Genomic DNA, 20,426 nt, shown 5'->3' with positions numbered 1-20,426 from the left:
GATAACAGCATCTATTTCCTGACTTGCTGTTATTTAAAATTTTAGGTTATTGAAGCAGGTAAGGATAGAGTTTGAATGTTTTACAGGGAAATTTTCGCACCCCAAAGACACAATGGTGATGAGCGAACTTTGCACTGAAGGCTGCAGGAGGCAGAGGTGAGGCGGAGGCTCAGCGCAGCTGCTGCGGGCTGGCTGCTGCTGGCRTCGAACAGATTCGGTTCTTGGGATTCTCCCTTTCCCTTGCCTGCCCTTTTCTCAGAATTAGCAAAAAGCAGGCAGGATTCCTTAAGTTGAACAACGCACAAAGGAAACAATAAGGAAAAGGAGTCAACAGCCCCCAAAATAAGGGCCTGGTCCTAAACTCTGCGCTGCAGTGTGGGTTGGTAGTTCCTCCAGATATTCGAGGCTGGTGAATTTGGAGATAGGGGAGGGGGGGAATATTCTGGTGGTGGATGTGCATGACCATAACCCACAGGAGTTGGTTACTCTCTGCTCTGGTAGTTGGAGAAGCATTTGACCTGCTCTGAATATTCTGTGTTCCTCCTTTCTACTTTCTTACATACAGATACTTTGGGAAAATTGTAAATTGTGAGCGATTTGAGTGAAAGTAAAAAATTAAATCCTTGTATATAGCTGAAACTACATTTTTYTGTGTGTGTTGGGAAGACTACTCTCTGAAATTTTTTTAATGTCCCCAGTGCAGTGTGTATCTTTTGGAACCAACTCTTTGGTTAAATCAGCTGTAGTTACTCAAACGCTGCCATGAGGAATTTTAGAGAGTGCAGTTGTGAATTTTTAATGCAAAAAGCACAATGCTTCTGTTTTGCTGGGATCCTTGGTGCACTTTTGCTTGGTGCAGTAGGCTGCAGATGTGGCGATACTAGTGCCGTGGCACGCAAGGGGCAGGTGGGAGTCAAATAAGTTTCCTGTTCTCTGTAGAGACCAGCCAAGCCTGGTAAGGGTCCAAGCAAGAAAAATTTGGTGGAATTAGCTCTTAACTGCCATCAGATCAATTTGGATTCTTTGCCAAGAAGTCTCTCCCCATGTCTTAAACTGAATTGTAATTTTCTTCTTGCGTATATTTTTGGGGGTTGGTGTTTGAATCTCTTATACACTACTGTTAGCCCAAATAAACAGGCTGCAGGTGTATGTGCAGACCATAAAGTTAACTTTTTCACTTGATTCCTACGTGAAATGCAAAAATAGAGTTGATTAGGCTTCTTGGAATTTGAGAAGTAAAAGGGTGGGATATCTCCATGTATCTAGTTCATACTTCTGCAAAAACACAGGTACCTGAAAGTAAGACTTCAATAGCCTACACAGAAGAGGAGAACAACAGTGGGTCATCTGGAGAAAGTAGTTCGGCAGAGGAAGGGCTTTGGAATAAACTTGCCTTCCTATGAGCTGTGCAACTGAGTCAGGTTATTTTCTTTTTTAATATAACAAATTTAACAAACTTAAATTAAAAAGGAATGCATAGCTATAGCATAATCATGTCCCCAGGGGAAGTATCCAACAGGTATAGGAGCAAAAACTAACGTTTTGAGTTTGCTCAGCAGTGTTGAGGTTTTGGGAGCTTCATGCAATGGGTGCAATTTTTTTATCGCTGACCAGTGCAGGTTGCTGTGACAGATGCTGGATGCGAGGGTTTGTCTTGCTGTATTGCTTTGATGCTCTTAATGCTGATTTCTCCAGGCAGAGTAACATCAAGTATGACAGCGCCCTTGGACAGGAGAGCAGAGAACAGGTCAGTGGGAGAGGGAAAGCTGATGGAGGCTGCGAGAGAGGAGACCGAGTAGGAATCGGAAGGCAGCAGTGCAAACTGAAGTGTTGAGGCAGGGTTTCGGTAGCCGTTTCCGAGTGCATCGTATGTGCTACTGAGGGAGCCTCTGTGGCTGGCAGGGGACAAGCACGAGCGTTTAGATGCTGGGCAGCGGTGATGCTTGTGCAGGCTCTGAACCTCTCGGGCTTGTTTTCCTCATTGGCTCGGCACCCCGATTCTGGATGCTGTCTGCTCTTGTGTTTTGCAGGCTGTTGCTGCTTGTGCTCGGTTACAGTCCCTATACCCTCCTCTGCAGCTGTGGCACCAGTTCTTTTCACCGTTGTGTGTAACGGGAGGAAATCATTATGCACGGAGAGGATGGAGCATCCCAAACACTTTAGAAATCCTTGCTTAAAGCCATCCTGTCACTGTGCAGTCTGCTTAAGTGTGGAGCTTTGGCCTTATGGGTTTGAAGTGCCTTATGTAGACAAGCTTTGTGGGGGTTTGGATAAGGTCACCTTTGGAAGTGCCAGGGATCTGTGTATGAGAAGCCCTGGTGCTTTAGGCTTGGCAGAGCTGAACATTTTAATCAGTTGGGTATGTTTGCATTGTCTGTAGGGCAGATGAGCATTTTTAGTAATGAATCACTGCGTAGAAAAGTGTGTGGCTTAAAGAGAAATTTCAAGGTAAATCTTATCTGCTCCTTAACTATGTTTTTAAGAGTGAAATTTGATTTACAGGGTAGTTTAAATTAGAAGATCTGCCGATTTGGACTTCAGGAATGGCTTTATGCTTGCATGAATAACAGTATTTTTTTTTTTTTCTCCCTACAGAGGTTGCAGAACTTGAAGCTAATTTACCTTGTAAGTATAGTATTTAATGGCGTGCATTTTAAGGAGAAAAGGACTGCTGAATTTGATTGTTTTGACTGAAGTATGAACGCTAATGACTTTCTTTTCCTTAGGGAAAGCCATACGAAATTCCACCAGCCCAGTGTAGGCTTCAGCAGATTTTCTTTGTTGCCCCCTTTTCAGGACGTAGAGGGGAGAACCCTCATTAGTGTCCTTTGGAATCAGTACTGATCACTTGGTTACATTACGGAGCTGGTGGCGCGTGGGATGTTCCTTCTCTTAAAATACCCCAGAGTTACCGGGAATGAAAGACCACATTTGCTACCTTGCTCCTGTGTCTCCTCCATTCTCTCTGCATTTCCAAGACTGGAGATGCTGATCCAGGGGCAGAGTGAATAGCTCAGTTCTCAGGAAACATTTTAAACTGACCTAGTGTTCTTTCATTTCACACGCAAGCTGTAATCTGACATGCTGGTTAATAATAGAAAATACTAAAAAACATAATCTGTATTCCTAAAAAAAAGCAAGATGGTGTGGTTTTAGCCCTGGAATCTCACCTGTAATGTATGTTTTTGCTACAAGCAGACACTACTAATGTGTACTTTAAAATAGGTTTTTAAAAGTACAGGGTAAATTACTCATTGCTTCCAAAGCTGAGGATAAGTAGTTAAAATTCAAATTATATATATAAATATATATTTTGATCTTTAGCTTGAGAGAGAARCTAGTTCGGTAATGGGCAGCAAAACAAAGTCTTTTATAAAAAGGGCATGAAGTTCCTAGGGCTCTGTAGTTGTTGCTAAGAGGGGGTGTTGACAGTAAAGCTGAGTTGTTGCTGAGCACTCCTTGCCTTCAAGCGTAGACCAGGACAGCATCATTTTGTGTCTGTGCGATTTTGCAGCCCATACTTGGCATACGGGCAAGCAAAACAAGYTATTGCATAGTAGGCTTAGAGGCATCTTTAGAGCCCATCACTTGCTCTGCATAGCTTCCCGTGGTGCATGTTCTTATTTCAGAGTAGTCTAAGGTGCTTCCCATGCAGGGGAAGAGGCAGGAGCAGCAGTCTGAGAGTTTGTGTGTGTGTGTATATATATATATATTTTTTTTTTCCTAACACTTCTAAATCCAGGTCAGCTCTTGGATCTCAAGAAAAACCAAGCTTTTTCAGTATAGAGGGCCTTATGGGAAGAATTAGGAGCAAAAAAAGTACTGAACAGAAGCTTCAAAAAGGGAGGGCATGAAGAAGCATTACTTAACGCTTCCTTTGTTTGTCCTCTTCTTTCTTAAAGACAATCCTACAGAAAGTTCACACTGAGTAGTTTTAGCTTTTGTTAAATTTTATCGCATAGGCTTTTCTATAGGATAATGAATGCTAGAGAAAAGTACATCAGAGTTTATAGTTATTAAAATGCGAACGCTTCACTAGGGTTTGTGGACAACTTCAGTTATGTAGTACTTTTTCACACAGATAAGGTCCGCACCTCTAGTGCTGTTCATCTTGACAAAGGCAAAAAGTACAGCCGGCTTGACAGATTCAGAAGCTAAAGGCTGCCTAATACGGATCATAACGTATCCATGGATGTTCACCTCTTCTAGTGCCAGCTTGACTCTGCTGTGATCGAGAAAGGCTGGTTTTGTGCGTGAGAAGGGTTTGCGTCTTCAGTTGCAAGCAGAGGGCTGTTACGTTGTACAGAAACCACTGACGAGTTTCGTAACAGCCCCCAGACAGCCTCTGAGGTTGACATCTCTTCACACTTGTTCTTCTAATTGTTCTCCTTAAGTTCATATAGTGTGAGAATGCAGTGTTTGCTTTGTAAGCATGCTCCACCCTCTTAGTTAATGTGTGTAGTTGCTTACATAGAACATAAATAAAGCACACATGAAAAAAGCTTACCCTGGTAGTTTTCTATCTTGCATTTGGAAGATACCAAAGGAAAAAATAGTTAACTATTGGAAGCCCTGTAGTAGAAAAGGGTGAGCACTCAGTATGTTTGGAGATATGGGAGTTGAAGCTCTTTGGTATCGCGYAGAGTAGAAACGTGTAGTAGCTGTGCGTGCCTATCATCAGGCAAGCTGGAATGCCGTATGTGCCTGCGGTGTCTGTTTGCTTTCCAGCCGCGTGGTTACGCAAGTTTGCAAACAGCGTAGTAGCTGCAATTGCTCTGAAACTGCACTGTCAGCAGCTGATTCTGGAGCAGTCAGTTCATCAGATTCAAGTCATTCCTGGCTGACTGTGATGCCCTGAAAAGGAGAAGCATTGCCTGATGGATTAAAGGGTGCAGGATGCCAAAACAGAATGCTAGCCTTCTTTTTTTCCTTAAGTCCTTTTTTAATAGGACATCTTTAACAAAACTCACTCTAAAAAACAGTAAAACTATGTAACTGTGAAACATGGACCTCTCCTTTTTATTCTAGTTCAAAAGCCGAAAAATTTACTATTATTAAATTATTTTCTAAGAATTTTTTGAAGGGACAGTGTAAGGATCTGAAAGCCTAATGTGATTTCAAAACTCATTCTTGGATGTAATGAATTAGGCCAGCTGTGACACTAAGTTAGATTGATAAAGAAATTTGTTCAATGTAACAGCTGAACGGAGACTTCACTGGCTTTTGGATGAGGTTTCCAGTAAAACTTATATCATTACACCTTACAGGTGTAAACAGTCCTTTATTAGCATAGGTTGGGGGCATAACTCCTCACAAGCTGCAATGTGTTATCAAATATACATGTTACCATTTAAGAACTTTTAAGGAGACCATGCTGGTTCTGCGTGCTGTTGTCTTAACATATAGCTGATGCTTCTGCAGAAGACCAACTCCTTTGGCATGTTAAGGTCTTTGAGACAACATGGTATACTGAAAGGAAATACTTATTCATTCTCACAGCTCAAGGAGTGAAGTGCCATTACTGCAGGTGACTTGGCGTAGGGAGCTCTGATCTGTACCTGTGTAGGGAAGAGGCACTTACAAAGTATAGGAAATCAATTGTCTGGAATGTAAGGATTAATCGGGGAGCGAGTTTGGAGTGTATGAAGGATGATATGTTTGGTTTCCTAACAATGGAAATACAATTGTTTGATGCAGACTTATTATTTTCTTTGCAGGTACATGTAAAGTGAATTTTCCTGACCCAAACAAGCTTCATTACTTCCAGCTAACTGTAATCCCAGGTAACTTTCTAAACATGTTGGTTTTGTTTCTATGAGTKTTTGTGTTTAGCAAACCTAAGTACAAGATTTTACTCAAAAATCCAATAAACTTTCTTGACAATAGTCAAAAGAAGATGGTGTGTAATGCAATGACTGTAGCAGCAGTGGAGAAATTGGGCTGGATTTTGAGAACCAAGTTCCACTGAAAACAGTGGTTAAAATTTAAGCAGATTTAGGAAGTGTTCAGGTCTTGTTTGCTCACTTTGGTTGAAAACATTTTTTTCTTTCAGCCAATTTTGAACCTCATTGTTTTGTTGCTGAGAAGAATCTTGGACAATGTCTAGAGAAATTGCTGTATTACAGCCCTGTTATGTTGTGGATTTATTCTTTTCCACCAATTGGTTGATTCTGTAGAGTTGAAAAGAAAGATGACAGATATAACATTGCTATAAAACTTCAAATATATGCATGTCTGAAGATGTTTAACATGTGGGAGTCTCCTCTTAGTCTTTGAATATTGGAAGTATGTGGAAATTAGGCCTTTTACTGCTAATACCACTTAAGTATACTGTGGAGCTCTTGCTGGCATGCTGTTAAATAAAAGTTGAAGACTCAGTAATGCTTTTCCAGAATTCATTATTTCCAGGTGAGTTTCTTAATAGCTATCTGAAATTACAGAGCTTGTTGCTCATATAATTAAGGCTGTTCATTTTAGAATGAAAAGTTGTGTGTTTTGTGGATGAAGTTGTATGGAAGATTAACTACTTAAACTTCAGATACACCTCCTATTGCTGGGTCTTATCTTTGAGGCTTTGTGCAGCTATTTAAATGAGAGCGTTTACCTATGCGGTACATTTTACAACGTTCAAGTTGGGTGTTAGCCTGTGCTGGGATCAGTATTTCCCTGCCAACTGATTTCTGTAGGTCTGCATTTTCTGTAGATGTTTAGTGACAGCAGAACTGAGATGCAGTGTGTCACTCATGGTGTCTTACCTGTACAAATAATGACGTATGCTTGTGGGATGCAAGTGTAGGAATACAGGAATGTTTCTGATAATCCAGTATCTTGATCCCAAACGGGCACTAGATGTCACTGTTGTTACGTATTAGCCAGGATCAACTAGCACTTCCTTGGCAGTAGAAATCTTGGGTGGTCTTTGTTAAGATGCCCGTTCATGTAATTTTTCTCTGATGGAAAAAAGAGTTAGACTGCCCTATTCGGTATAATCAAAATAATAAATGAAAGTGCAAATATGGAACTTTTAACACCTTATTCTGTATAGAAGATATATTCCCACATATGTGGTGAGTGCTAGTCTGTCATTGCACCAATTATATGCTCCTTGGTTTATATGATACTACTTACTGTAGTTTGGAAATGAGTTGACTTTACAAGGTCATCCTGATGCAAGTCAAGAATGTCTTGAATGTGAAGCAATGATAGCTTCTTTATATTAATTTCAAGGTGTCTTAATATATAATCAGTTTTTTGTCTCTTAACTGCTGCTCAGCAAGGTGTTGCAGCCAGAAGACAGGCCTTGCAGCACATGGATTTTGTGCTAGCTTCATTGCTCAAATGATCTTGGGAATGAGATGATCTTAATTAACATTTTGTTACTCTAAATATAGCCGCACAGCTGAAGTCTCTGCAGTTGCAGTCTGACCGAAGTAAACATCTATTTTCAGCTGTGCATAATTCAGGTACAGAATCTTGTGATCAGCTGCAGCTTAGCACAGCTCTCTAAAGGCAGAATGTAATACATAACAAGAAAATCTTGGTAGCTTTCTGACTAGTTTTATTATTGAAAAGGTTTTGCTCTAGAGTGTACTAAATCTTAGTTTTCTTTGGGATAGCAGAGAGGCAGCTAGGTGGTTCTCAGAATTTTTCTGGCTCAAATGGGTAAAAATTGTTGCTTGAGGCAACTGTTATTGTAGTGTCTAAATGTTACGTGAATCTCGATGTTCAGGAGGAAGAGGCAGTTTTTCCTTCTGCCTGGAATTGTCTCTAATGTTGAGCAGCCGAGTTACTTCTCAAAATTCAGTTCGTACATCTGGCTCTTAAGGGAGTGCTTTCCAAATAGCTCTGCAGCTCCAATTGCAGAGCAAGCGTTGGGCCCAGCCCAGCTGCTGCTGCCAGGGAATATCAAATGCCGCCTTGCAGTCCTCGCTGTTGGGGCCCGTGTAGTAAGTATGTATAGGCTAGGTTTGATGGTCTGCATAGTGAGGAGCTTCTCGTAGGCCCACTTCTTAGGGTGYGGAGTTTGATCGCTTGCGATTACAGAGATTGCATCCTTCTGTGGCAAAGCTGGTAATAGTGTGATAATTGTGGTGTTATCTTGATATAATATTTTAAGTTGTTTCATATTCTGATTAACACTAGAACTAATTCTGTCAATACAATTTATGAGGAGTGTTACACCAGGACAGTTTCTCACAGTAGCTGACTGTCAGGGTACTGTGGAGGTACCAGCTGAATCTGCTTTTTAACACAAGAAATGGCACTTGTGGTCAGTGTCCATACCTGATTTTATAGGCAAAGTCTGTTCTTGGGGACTTGGTTTTATGCAGTCACGTTGAATGTGGCTGGTCTTGAAAGGACAATGAAAGCACCTTTTTTTAGGTTCTCACAACTTAAATGAGAAATGAACTTTACCATCCATGTCAAGCAGAAATACCTTCGGGGTGTGTAGAGTAAAGCTTCAGCTCCCTTGTTCTCTGCTTCTTACCATAACGTTTCTGTATTTAATATCACAAGACTATTCTGATGACAGGCAGTGCCAAATGAAAATGTATTTGTAGCAAATCTTGACAAGGGTGACTGCTTATTTCACATAATAAATTTTATTTAAATTTGTGCTCTGAGAAGTTCAGATTCTGTTATGTGATAGGTTTTTTTGCAACAGTAGAAAACAGGAAAAACTTAGTTTGTCCATTGTGGCACTAAAACGTGCATGTTCCTGGGGCAGATGCTGCTGACTTTCCCTGCTGCCTGGAGCTTCTTCCTCCTTCTGTAGTCTGAACTAATTGTCCTGTCCTGTAAAAATGTCCTTACCAGGACAGTTGCCTCTGTTCTTATTTTGTAACCAGTAGCGTGTTAGATCAAAAGCTAGGAAAAATGAGCTGCCTGGAAGGCAGGCGGAGTCTGCCTGCTACACTGATATTGGGAGTACAAAATCGGATGCTGAGAGTAGGACGTAGTAATCACTGGTGGGGGGCAGCGTGTGGATTTAGGTTGCTTGCACATGAAGAAAACTAGAGGAATGTGCAAAGTTAATGTGGCTTCCCTATAGTTGGCAGGCAGTTGGGGCAGTCTGGGGTCGTGTGATTAGTTTTGCATCTCATTCTTCAGGGAGTTAATAGAGGCTTTCTTCTGTTTTGCATGCCATGAGATGACAAATGTCGGTGAGCATGGCTGAGCATTTCAATGCTGCTTATTCTAGGAGCCGCTAGCGAAAGCGCATCCTTTGTGGCCTGTCCTAATTATCTTGCCTTTCCATTTCAAGGGATAAATTGGAAGTAATAGAACTTAATAGTTTCACAGCACTCTCAACCACCAAAACACCTTACAAACACAAACTGAGTTAAATACCGAATTGTTAATAATGTTGTTAATAATACGTGAAACTTGAGACAAAGCGAGGAGGAATACTTCCCCTGTTAATACAGCTTAAAGACATAAATTTAAGTAGTAGGAAAACTGGAGCAGTGGCACTCACTTATTCCCTTCCTGCACAAGTCCCTTGTCAGTGACCAACTTCAGAAGTTATGCTCTAAGGCTATTTCAGTTGCCTGCTTTATTTACAGCCCTTTCCTCACTATTAACTTTGCCAGAACTTCAGTTTTTGTCAGTCACTTCCATGTGAGTAACAAATAGAGGGTCCCCGTCCCAGTCCGACTCTTGCGGGACAAAGGGAAAGAAAACCACGTGGGAAAACAGAGTTACTTTATTTGCGATGCTGTAAGGCAGCTTCATCTTGAAGGCTTACAGTCTTGTTAATGCATTGCATGATTTCTGGCTGCGTACGGGGGCTCTCCAGGGATACGAATTTTTAATGCAAATTTGAGTGATTTGTAATGAGTTGCATGCTTGACTGCTGCTTTAGAGGAAAGATTTACAAACATACAGGGAGAATTGTAAAAAGGGGGAGGAAGGGATGCTTTGCTGCTCCTCTATTTGGTAAATGTGTCCTAGTTTATTTTGTAACAGAAAAAGTAGGGTATCCAATGCATTTTTTTGTTAGTATTAGCATTGATTGATGCCAAGGTAAACCAGAAACATAAAATGAGGAGTTAAAAGTTATAATACAAGACAGTGATGAGTATTGATCTGTCTTTGAGGCGGGGGGAATTGATTGTGTAGTGCATGAAAAATACCTGCAGGTGGGATACAGACTCTGAAGTGCTCTAAGACTTCCAGTGATTTTTCAGCCTTATGTAGACCACAGTAAAATGAATAAAAGAAGATAAAAATAAAGCAATGCATGCAGTTATAAAACGCCTGGACATCTAAGCTATGTTTTTGCTGACCAAAGGGTGTTCTTTCACTGCCTGGTCCTGCCTCTGGGGATCATTTAACCCCTCTGTGTCCAGTTCATCTCAGTACTCCTGCAAGAGATGGTGTGTTCTTTTTGTCATGGTAGTTCTTGCAGAGGAAGAGGGCCAGGCTGGTCCTGCCCCCTTCAGCTGAACTTGCCATGTCCGATTTCCTCCTGGTTGTGGGCACTGTGCTCCCACCTGAGCTGGGTAGAAGCGGGGCTGCCTTGAGCTCGCCCCACTCCTGCCCATGCACGCAGAACTAGTGAAGAAGAGCTGCTCAGCTGGTTTTATTTCTGTGCATCTCTTGAGCAACGTTGCAATGATCTTGCTGTCCGTGCTTGCTTACTGTAACGGTCCTGGGTGTTGCAGAGGCGCTGGTCCTGGTGTCTTGGGGTGCAAAGAGGTGTGGAGCAGGACTCTTCTCCTGCTCTTTGGCTGGCAGGAAGCTGACGGTCTTTGGCAAACTCTCCTCCCTTGGAGTTTCTTTATGGAAGGCTTTGAGGTTCGTGGCTTGTACTGTAAGAACCGCTGAAGTCCTTTACAGCGCTTCTTGTCTGTTGTATCGTGCCCACTGAAACAATTAGCTGCGCCTGTAGGGTAACGTGGTGGTGGTTTGGCTGTTTGAACTCCCAGGTGAAATATTAGAGCGTTTCTGTAATTGTTCTTTTCTGAAACCATTACTGCCTTGCTTTGTTGTGCATTCTGCAGATTTGGCAGGGAGCAGTTTCATCAAAAGGATGTTGGTATAAATCACCTTTATACATCTGTTTCTTTAGTAAAGGATTACTTTACTGTTTTTTATCTCAGTTCTTTGGGGGGGGGGACAAATGTAAATGCTTTGACCTGCCCTTTTTTTTTTCTCCTCTCTGTAGAATTGGTGCATGTGCACTTTCTTGCTGGTAAAGTGTATTTTGCCTGACAAAACTGCTTGATCAATGAGACATACTCCAAAATTGCTTTGGAATGGAAATGGAGAATGTATTTGAAYAGTGTGTGCTGGGCAGATTATTAAAGCAAGGTTTGCAATGGCTAAGGCTTGCAGTTTCATGCATGTACGTAGGATGACTAAAGATCTGGGTGGGTGAGGTGCTAGAAATCAGTAGTTCATTGTGGAGACAGCTGTAAGTGTTACTGTGTGGGATGGAGAAAACCAACCATGTTTTGTTTTCATATTTTGTGTCTATGCTGTTATTGGAGCCAAAAATTCATGTTGATACTCAATGCACTGATTCTGTCAGTGGTCCACACAGAAGCTCCTGGGAGAAACCAAACCACACCATGTTTCCCAATGTCTCCTCTGGTCCTTGGGCACAGATTTTTTTTTTGGTGTGGCACACTGGGCTTAGCGTGCATTTGAGTCTGATCTTGGCAGCACCAGCCACGACTGGCTTGCTTCCTCCTACAATTGAGCATTTGTGTTGTTTAGCAGAGTGATTCCCTCTTCTCTTGGGTTGGTCAGCTGGAGAGAGGTCACAAAGAGAAGGATAGTAGGAGTTGGCTGCAGTCTTGTGATTATTGCAGTTGTGGTGAGGATGAGCTACAAGCTTGTGGTGAGATTGTAGTGTGGAATGAAAGCTGAGCAGGTTAATATGGTGTGTTGGCTGGGAGGAGAAAATAGGTCATGTGAGATCCATATAGGGACTGAGAAGGGGACAGGTGCAGAAGACATGTTATCTTGAAAGAGGATTTTGATGAAGTATATTGAGGGCTAGAGATTTTTCTGTGTGTGTGTGCATTTTGGAATGAGCTAGACTATTTAAAAAAAAATCTACAACTTGATTTGCTATTTTTAAGGTTTCTCTAAACTATGGATTGCTTTACAGAACCTTTTTTATGATGTGGGTTTTAAAAATAATATTAAGACTGTCACGTAAGGGTGACGAGCGTTCCTGACCCTCAGGTCTTCACCATAGCTGATACCATATGATCCAGAGAGCTAGAGTACTTGAAGTAATTTGGACAAGAGCGTTCCTCAGGAGTCATAACCCTTCAGTGTGGACTGGGTACCTATCYGCGTCCCTTTCTTARTGAAAAAGGCACAATAGTTGCTACRTCAGACAGACCCATTCCACATCACTTGTGAGCRTCTCGGCTTCCAAGCACAGAAATCTCAAGAGTTGCAGATTGACTATTATCTATTTTAATCTCTGGTTAAACGCAACTAGATATTTTCAAGCTTCATATTTTGGAATTTGGCAGTTTGAATAATTCGGTATTGAATCTGAAGTTGACAGAGGCAGGCAGGTTTTCCTRACTGATATATCATCTAGGATAATTGCCACTCAGAGAAGCGACCTTGCTCTTTTATTGTAGTACACCGTGAAGCGTGCTGTTGCACGCCGACATCCGTATTATTCATGACGTGATTGTTAGCAYGAGTCTGGGGAAGATGTGGCTGAACAGGATTTAACATGCATTTAGCAAGCAGTGTGTAACCATGTCTTTCCAAGGGTTGGTGTCGTGGTAGCACGTATCGTATGTCCACTGTGTGGCAGAATTTTGTTCGTATGAACATGGGAATTCAATCAAAGGTTCATCTARCTTGGTTTCACCTGGTACTGTGATCAGGAAGGCGGTTTCTCCAGGGTCACTCTGGGACTGTTGGCTCCTGTGAGTTAACCAAATCTCTGCTGCAAAGCTTTTGAGGATGGGGGGAAGACGGTGCCCTCTGGGCTGGGAGGAGGCKTAAGTGGATGTGCAGGGCAGTGTAAGAACAAGGCAAACATAGACTTTCTCCCATGTATTCTCCCAGYGGACAGCAATTCTACTGCTGCCTTCATGAATGAAGAACTGCCTCCTTTTCATGTTTTGAAGCTCTTGTATTGGAAGAGACAGTGAACGACCCATCCCTGTTACCCTCTGYGTTGCTTGTCACTGAGATGCACCAAATACTCTCTTCCTTTCCGAGTCCTCTCTCCTACTGCTTATGGAAGCTTTTATTAAACAACAACTGCTCTGTAACTTTGAYTATTGTTGTTACTTTCGCTGTACTTTTTCCAGCAGTAATAAATACTGCAAGGTGAAGGGAGCAGGAGTGTACACGCCGTTTAAGGATTGCACTCTGGACTCAGCAGGGGCAGAACAGTGAACTAAGTGGAAGACCATGTGCCGGGTGAATCCCAGCACGTGACTGACTGCATGGGCTGCTGCAGGGTCCTGAGCTGAGGTCTCCGTGAAACAATCTGTCATGTCACCCCAGATCTAGATTCTACGTGCCAACGATCGGCTCAGAGCTATCGTTTCGTCTGTGAAATGCTGTTTCTACCCCCCCCCCCCATGTGTATTGCTTTCCTTTTATCTATGCCTGATTTCATCTGTCTCCCATATTGCTTGATCTGGCTAGATGTGGAGTGACGGGCRTAAGGTGCCTGGATAGCTGCAGTTACCCCTTCGGGGGTGTCTCAAAGCTACGGGGCACCCTCCTACTTTAGTTCTGTCTCTGACAGTGATTCGACCCTTACTGTGCTGCCTGTGAGCCTGGCTCAGGAGTTTAGTTTCCTCTAGAAATGGAGACATCTGTCTAGCTTTTTTCTCACTTCCTCCCTAATTAGGGCCCATAGGAAGAAGTCCGGTAATTGGAAGGTGATGACTTTTTTTAGAGGAAGTGAAGTGTGGTGAATGTAAGAATAACCTTTAGTATTTACACAGTAATAGATAAAGCTAACATTTGGGAGAATAAGGTGAAAAGCAGCATATTTTGAATTGAATTTTTATACATGCTTTCTACAAAACTTGATACTGTGCTAATTATTTGACCACCTGATCTCTTCATTGCAATAGTGGTGTGTGTTGCAAAGACAAAACTAGCTTTCTTTTGTTTTCAGTATGTGAGTGGGTTTTCTTATTTTTCACTCTCATTTATCCTAAGAGATGCTTTAGAGAGCAAAAGAAGGCATCTTTATTTTACTAGCTGGAATTGTATTCCAGGGATGACTCAGAAGATGTCATACTGCTTGCTATGGTTATTGTTGGCAAATGATTTCAGAGTTGGCCTTTAGGAAGGGATATTAATAATGGGAAGAGACTGGCTTTCATCTGGTTGAAGAGGGTAATATAGAAGAACATCTAAAAACAAGAACATTTGGGCATATAATCTTAAAAAGAAAGGGGTAGTCACAAAAAAATAGGATGACGAATATGCTTTCAAGTGTAATTTTACTAGATGACATTAGAGTATTATGGTATAAGTAGATTACAAAGATTAAAATAACTGCATGGGGTTTTCACTGAATGCTTCTTAATGACAGGTATTTTGTTTTACATGACATCGGTTTCTYTTCTCTTATTTAACTATCTGTATTGTGGTTTTTGTTTGTTTGTTTTACTAGATGAGGGCTATTACCAAGGTGGAAAGTTTCAATTTGAAACTGAAGTTCCTGATGCCTACAATATGGTGGTGAGTATTTGTCATTAGTCTAATAGTTGTCATTTTGTATTTCCTTTCCATGTAATAGGACTTCAAAGGGAGCTTGGCACTAAGACTAAGAGAGGATCTTCTGTCTGTTGCTAAAATTTCATAGAATCATAGAAAAATCTTGGTTGCAAGGGACTTCTGGAGGTCATCTAGTCACCTGCTCAGAGCTGGAGTAGTATTAAAGTTGGATCAGGTTACTCGGACCTTGTCCAGTCAMTGTTTGAAAATCTCCGAGGACTGATTCCACTCTCTGGGCCCCTGTTCCAATGTTTCATTACCCTCGGTGTGGACTTTTTTTTCTTATCTGGTCAGAATTCCCTTGTTGCAGCTTGTCTGTTGCCTCTTGTCTTAGCGCTGTGCACCTCTGAAAAGAGTCTGTCTTCACCTTCTCTCTAGCTTCCCATTAGGTAGCTGTAAATAGCAATGAGGTTCCCACCGTTGGCCTTCTCTTYTCCAGGCTGAACAAACCCAAATCCCTCAACCTCTGCCAGACTCTTAACCATCTTAGCGGCTCTGTGCTGGGCTTGCTGCAGCTTATCAATACGTCTTGTACTGGGGAGCCCAAAATGGGACGCAGTATTGCAAATGCAGTCTCAAAGTCCCAGGGAGGGGAAATTACCTGTTCCCTTGACCTGCTGGCTACACTCTTGCAGTCCAGTGTTTGGTTAGCTTTCCTTGCCTCAAGGACAGTATTCCTTAAGGGAAGAAGAAAGAAAGAAATGAAAAAAAAAAAGGAAAAAGAAAAAAACGGATTTGCAACCCTCTGGCAGAAGCTGCTTGGAAGTGCAAACTAGTCAGACCTAAGGATCTCCCTTTTGGCTGAGGTCCCACTCTCATCTGTTCTCCGTTGTTAATTATCCTTGAGACCTACACTTAATGATTATTCTCATAGAAATAGTAAATCTATAAGAGAACAAAACAGGTAAACAGAAAGGAAAAAAAATTGCTTTTTGGTTTTTTGGGGCCTTCAAACTTGTGCTGATCGTTCTGATGTTGGACTTTGTCCTTTTCAGAACAAACAGTGGAGGACATGTAAAGCACAGATAGTACAAGTGGCCTCCTCCTGCTYGCTCCAGCAGTTCTGCTTGTTCTCTCTCAGGCTGTTTAATTGAGTATCTTAAATAASTATTTCAACAGATACTCAGCAAAGAGTTTTTCAGAGGACCTCCAAATGATTGCCAYGTCTTACTATAGATAATAGAAAGCTTCAGACAACTTGCCCTTTTCAAACATGAAAAATTTCAGTATTTCATGATTTCATTCTACTCAAATTGCAGATCCTAACAAGAGAGGGGGAGGTGCACCTGCAATAGAAATAACTTCAGACTTTGTTGTTGGAGTTTAGCTGTCAAAAGAACAAGATTACCTCCAGAAGTGGAAAACAATTGAGGCAGAAGTCTCGTTCTCATGAATTATTCCTGCYGGTGTCTATTCTGATAATTTGGTATGCAAGGAAACTCATTTGAGCATTTAAGTTGCAATATTCRTGTTTAGATGTATGAATTGCAGGAAGAATGAAGCTTCGTTTTGGTTTAGCTTGAACATTTTTAGGTAATCTTTTGTAACCTTTTTGCATCCTTGTGTTTTCTTACTCTTGGCGTTGATAGTTCAGAGTCCTCATTTTAGAGGGGCTGAAGAATGTGTAGGGGAGGATACTAGAGAAACATATCTGAGAAGACCTTTGACTCCTGTGTTTAGAAGCCTCAAGCCTAAATACAGCATCATATATGTGTTGTAGTTGCAGTCACAGCATTATTTACGTGACTGTTTATATATACACACACAAAGGAGGTGCAGGCTTTTGGAATTTAATAGCTTGAATTCCCAGACTAAGCTTGGAGAACAGAGCATTAACACTATTAGCAGAGTAGAAAGGTTATGTTTCTGAAAGTGAAGTTGGATTTGCATTCCAGAAGATGCCTTCATAAGTTTTCTAATATTCCCTTATTTATAGTCTGTAGATATATGGAATATGCACCATATTTCTTTTAAAAAAAAAGTTCATGCCCGTGGAGGACAGTAGCATTTCTGAAACAGCTATGAATTTTCCTGCTCCTTTCCCAATAATCATGCTCTCCCTTCATAATAATATTGGTCAAGGAAAGCAGGCAACATTTGGCAATATTTTCTAGTGAACTCTGAGTTACTGGTAGAAGGGTTTTTTTGTCTTATATAGCTTCAGGGAACAGGTCTTGATCTGTGTCCCCCCCCACACACACACAAAGGACCATCACACTTTTTTTCTTCTTCAAAACAATGTTTACAATCATATCTGTCTTTATTGTTATACTTCTATTAGTGTATGTAGGTGTTTTAGCTAAAGCTTTTGCAGCTATGGTGGGTTTTTTAAAGCTTTTAAGTTCCCCTTAACCTCACCGAAGAATTTCACACTGTGGTATAGGTCAATTTGCTAGCTTATGTGTGTGGTTATGCACATGCTGTAAGTACAAAGTTGGTAATTTAAAATGACTACATCCTTGTTCTAACCTGAATAAACTGTGCCATCACGTACATACCYGAGAAACATGGCATTCATGATAAAGGGGGAGGCCCTCTCATGCTCTCACCTCTCTGATTTTTAGTCATCTTCAGTAATAGCAGCTTAATAGCTTCGGGGCAATGCCGAGTGATAATTAAAGCAGAAGGGAAGAATATGCAATATATACTCCTCTTAATTTCTTAAATTTCTGTTTATGGTGTTCGCCCAAACAGCATTGTTGTGGGGAGGTACTTACTACGTGTTGAAAGGAGAACTGGGCATTAATTTTGATCTTTTTTTTTCTTTTTTAATTCTAAATTGCAGTAATTAAAAATTCTTCTGGTTTGTTATGGTTCGGTGCTCAATATTAATTAGGGGTTTCTAAATTCTGAGCGTCTCTATGCAGGTGAGCCTTTGTGCAGTTAAAAAGAAAAAAAGCAGATGGTTGAATGTTGAAGTATGGTCAGGTTATTAATGGTATTAAAACAACACATATTCACAAATATTGGGACAGTTATGCTGAAGCCATGGTTTGTTTTCTGCCAGGCAGAGTCTGACTGGAATCGATAGTGGCGATGTCTTTAAAAGAGCGCGTCAGAGTTGCCAGTGCTCTTTCAACCCCCAAGCAAGGTTGGGATGTCATACTTCTGCATCAAGCTCCTTGCGGTAGTGCTGAAGATGCTTGTTAATAGGGAGTAAAAATACCAGACGAGACTGGCAAGTCGTTACAGCTCTGTCTCAGAGCCTGCATCCATTTTCTATCTAATTTCTTTAGCCTGCAGAAGAAAAGAACATCTGTTTTTAAAGCTATAAAATGCATAATTTATAGTGCAATTTCTGTAACAGCATCCTTTAACTTCTGCAGTATGTTGTTGCCAAAATTCTGTGTGTTCATTGCTCCTCTGAGGAATTCTTCTTTTTTTCCCCCCTTTCATTCCTCATAAGCAAGCATTCAGCTTTTGCGCTAGAAAGAGAAACGGAGGTGTAGGCAGTGGTATAGTGGAAGAGGATAAAATAAATAATTAAAGGAGGAAAACTTGGAAGACTTTGTGTTGTGAACTGTAGTCATGACACACTATTCTGCCCAGGAAGCAAGTCACTGGAGCCTGAGCTGTTTTCTTGACGAGCAGTGAATCTGTGAGTATAGGGAAGTAACTTATGCTCGTGCTTTGTGTATGACTGGTTACGATATACAGTGACTTTGGGCATCGAGGCTATAAAATTCCTTAGTGCAAAGATTCAGGAGCCTGAAACGTAAGAGGGATGCTCTGCAGCATGGATGCTTTGGGATGAGCCCTGCTCTGAAGTGCTGCTGCTTKCTTGTGCCCGGAGCACGCAGCCAGAGTTTAATCAGAGACTTCTGCTGTGCTTKGGTATTGGAAATGTTTATTAGAATTATCTGTAAGGTAATAAAATACTATAAGGGTTCTTCCAGTAAGTTCATAATTAGCTAAACCTATTTAAGCTCTTGGAGAGGTGGATCATTTTAGAAAGCAACTGAGCTTGAATAATGGGAAGGGTTTTTATTTTTATTCAGTTCTTGGACATGCAAGGATGGTTCAGGTACATTTGCATTACAGTGCTATTAGTAATTTAATTGTATCATCCCACTCCTGCAGTTTGATAGGCTGCATCTCGCTTTGTGGTTTCCAAAAAGGCTGAGGAGAGAAGTGGTGAGCTGCTGCAGTAAGAGCTCACGAAGGGACTTTTTCTAAAGCCGAGTGTTCCCCAAAGAGGGAAGCTCTTCCATGTGCTAGAATGGTGCATTCTCATGTTGGTTAGTGCCAGCGATTACACTTTCACTGCTGCTAATTTAATGCTATAATTGAGCAAACGTTGGTGTTGGTTGCTGTTTGGTTCAGCGCAGTCAAATGAAGCGGACCTGACGCTACCTGGGGCCCATGAGCAGTCTTCTCCTGCACCGCAGCTCTGTGAAGGCAACACCCAAGAAGTCGCATGCCTTGGCAGTCGTTGTGGGTTGGTTCGGCTGGTACACTATTGAACGCTCACCTGCAGGCTTTGTATTTTAATACTTCCTCTCTCTAGCTTTTTATATCTCCTTTCTGTCTGCCTGGTTAAGGCAGACCCAGGATCTTTCTTACCTTTTTTCCTGTTCAGGTGTTAGTGGGAATCTACTACAAAGAGCTTCAATACTGAAGTTGCTGCTCGCTCTTTACTCTTGCACTTTGGAAGCGGGGCCAGACTGAGGAATTCTGTTTGTCCTTTCTCTGTGGCAGCCGGGTGAGCAGTCAGGTGATGCTTACTGCAGTCCTAATGGAGGAAGCAGAACTGGCTGTGCTCCCAAGGACACAAGCGTATGCGTGCAGTCCCAAATGAAAAGGCCACTGCTTTCCAGGGACAGTCGGAAAAAGCATCCTGAAAGGAGGACTTCCTTTCTGAAGACATTTTTGGGGCACGTATGGGATGAACTTGGGCATCTTGGCTCTGTTTCTTCAGTAAGCCTCTGGTTCTCAGTTGCTTCCGAAATTTGCTCATGATGGGGAGAGAGAGCTTTTTGGGAATTTGGATATAGATGGATAGGAAATTGAGCTGAACTCAACTCTTCATCAGTGTTCAGTTTTTGAAAAAGTCTCTACTGGAAAACCATTAGTGCTATGCTCTGCACTGGGGACACCAGGCTGGCTGTCTTTTGAGAAGCTTAGGAAAACCTGGCATTACCTGTGCAGAATCCTCTGATTGGATCTGAACTCTTCCAATTCCTTTGATTTCTCTTCACAGCCAAGGTTTTCTTGTTTTTTATAGCACATTTTGAAGGCATGACTTGGAATGAGTAGGCTTAGCTTTTGATATCTTCTGGACTCTAATTTTTCCCATAAGGACTGTCTACTTTCTGAATACAAAAAAGAGGAAACTACTGTTTTCATCTTGAGAGGTGTTTTCCCCCTAAAGTGGGAACTCTTCCATGAGAAAAGATACTAGGATGATAAAAATATGGATGTTTAACCATTAGTTTTTTATGGCATTAGAAATCTTTAGAAGATCGACACTTAATTTTGTCCTTTCTGGTTTGAAAAGTCTCTCTTTTTTATGATAGCTGCTCCCTGTTTGCATATCCGTATGTGTATGAAACTGTGGTGCTGGAACCACTGGGAATGGGATTCTGAGGTTGGTCTGGAGAGGGCTGAGTAAGTCCCATCACCTTGCATGCATTGCATACTTTTCCAGTTTCCTGTTGTCCTTTTATATCCTTAATGGATGTACAGTGGGAAGGAAA

The 20,426-nt window shown here is 41.6% G+C and overlaps 1 protein-coding gene across 16 annotated transcripts in view; it reads left to right on the top strand.

Annotated features, from left to right (window-relative positions):
• The window catches only part of UBE2F (ubiquitin conjugating enzyme E2 F (putative)), an 85,513-nt gene that overhangs the window by 9,077 nt on the left and 56,010 nt on the right, over positions 1-20,426 (top strand). For 13 of the 16 annotated variants that reach the window (XR_003256962.1, XR_003256950.1, XR_003256949.1 and 10 more), the window contains exons 3-5: positions 2,596-2,625; positions 5,718-5,783; positions 14,627-14,694. Coding sequence is in view for 10 of the 16 variants with exons in the window: in XM_026087205.1 (XP_025942990.1) it covers positions 2,596-2,625; positions 5,718-5,783; positions 14,627-14,694 (164 nt within the window). In the remaining 6 variants the exon portion in view is untranslated. The remainder of the gene's footprint in view (positions 1-2,595; positions 2,626-5,717; positions 5,784-14,626; positions 14,695-20,426) is intronic. The other 3 variants (XM_026087228.1, XM_026087177.1, XM_026087212.1) reach the window with 3 other exon arrangements.

This window comes from Apteryx rowi, unplaced genomic scaffold (genome assembly GCF_003343035.1).
Source record: "Apteryx rowi isolate R43461 unplaced genomic scaffold, aptRow1 scaffold_12, whole genome shotgun sequence".
Taxonomy (NCBI): Eukaryota; Metazoa; Chordata; class Aves; order Apterygiformes; family Apterygidae; genus Apteryx; species Apteryx rowi.
Note: the sequence above shows the minus strand (reverse complement) of the source record. Positions and strands in the feature narration are given on the sequence as shown.